Source organism: Oryzias melastigma, unplaced genomic scaffold (assembly GCF_002922805.2).
Source record: "Oryzias melastigma strain HK-1 unplaced genomic scaffold, ASM292280v2 sc00352, whole genome shotgun sequence".
In the NCBI taxonomy this organism is placed as follows: Eukaryota; Metazoa; Chordata; class Actinopteri; order Beloniformes; family Adrianichthyidae; genus Oryzias; species Oryzias melastigma.
The window spans coordinates 1,314-1,773 of NW_023416950.1; the positions used below are offsets into that span (position 1 = coordinate 1,314).

Here is a 460-nt window from a genome sequence, read left to right on the forward strand (position 1 = left end):
TCTACATTTCTATGACGACCACTCTCTCCAATCAGGAGAGAGGACATTAGAAGGCCACATCCCTTTCACTGAACGCCGGCTCAGGAGAATCTGTCAAACGCTTTGAACGTTCGATGGGGGGCCACCTACTTTTGTTGAGGCATCTGATGTTCAGCAAGAACATGATAAAAAAGCAGTAGCAGGTAAAGAAAGGTCATTCTGACACATGACACATTGATTTGTTTTTGTTTTTTATTCAAATGTTAATGGTCCAGTTAACTGAAGTCACTGATCAAAAAAGGTCGGTAGGTCATTTCCGAGAACGACCTTCTCCTCTGTGCTGTGTTCATCAATGGTGACCATGTAGGCTACGCCGCCACTGGAGCCGTCACGGTTCATGGCCAACGCAAGAGCTGCAGGAATAACAAAAAAAGTAGTTCAAGTAAGAAAATAAGGAGGATGAAACAGAAACAAAACAGTT

At 43.5% G+C, this 460-nt stretch overlaps 1 protein-coding gene across 1 annotated transcript in view; it reads right to left on the minus strand.

The window, feature by feature from the left end:
• Positions 1–215: 215 nt before the first annotated feature.
• LOC112140155 (proteasome subunit beta type-9) overlaps positions 216–460 on the minus strand; it is a gene marked incomplete in the record, with an annotated part of 4,624 nt that continues 4,379 nt past the window's right edge. Inside the window, 1 exon segment of the mRNA XM_024263045.1 lies at positions 216–392. Coding sequence (XP_024118813.1) covers positions 265–392 — 128 coding nt within the window.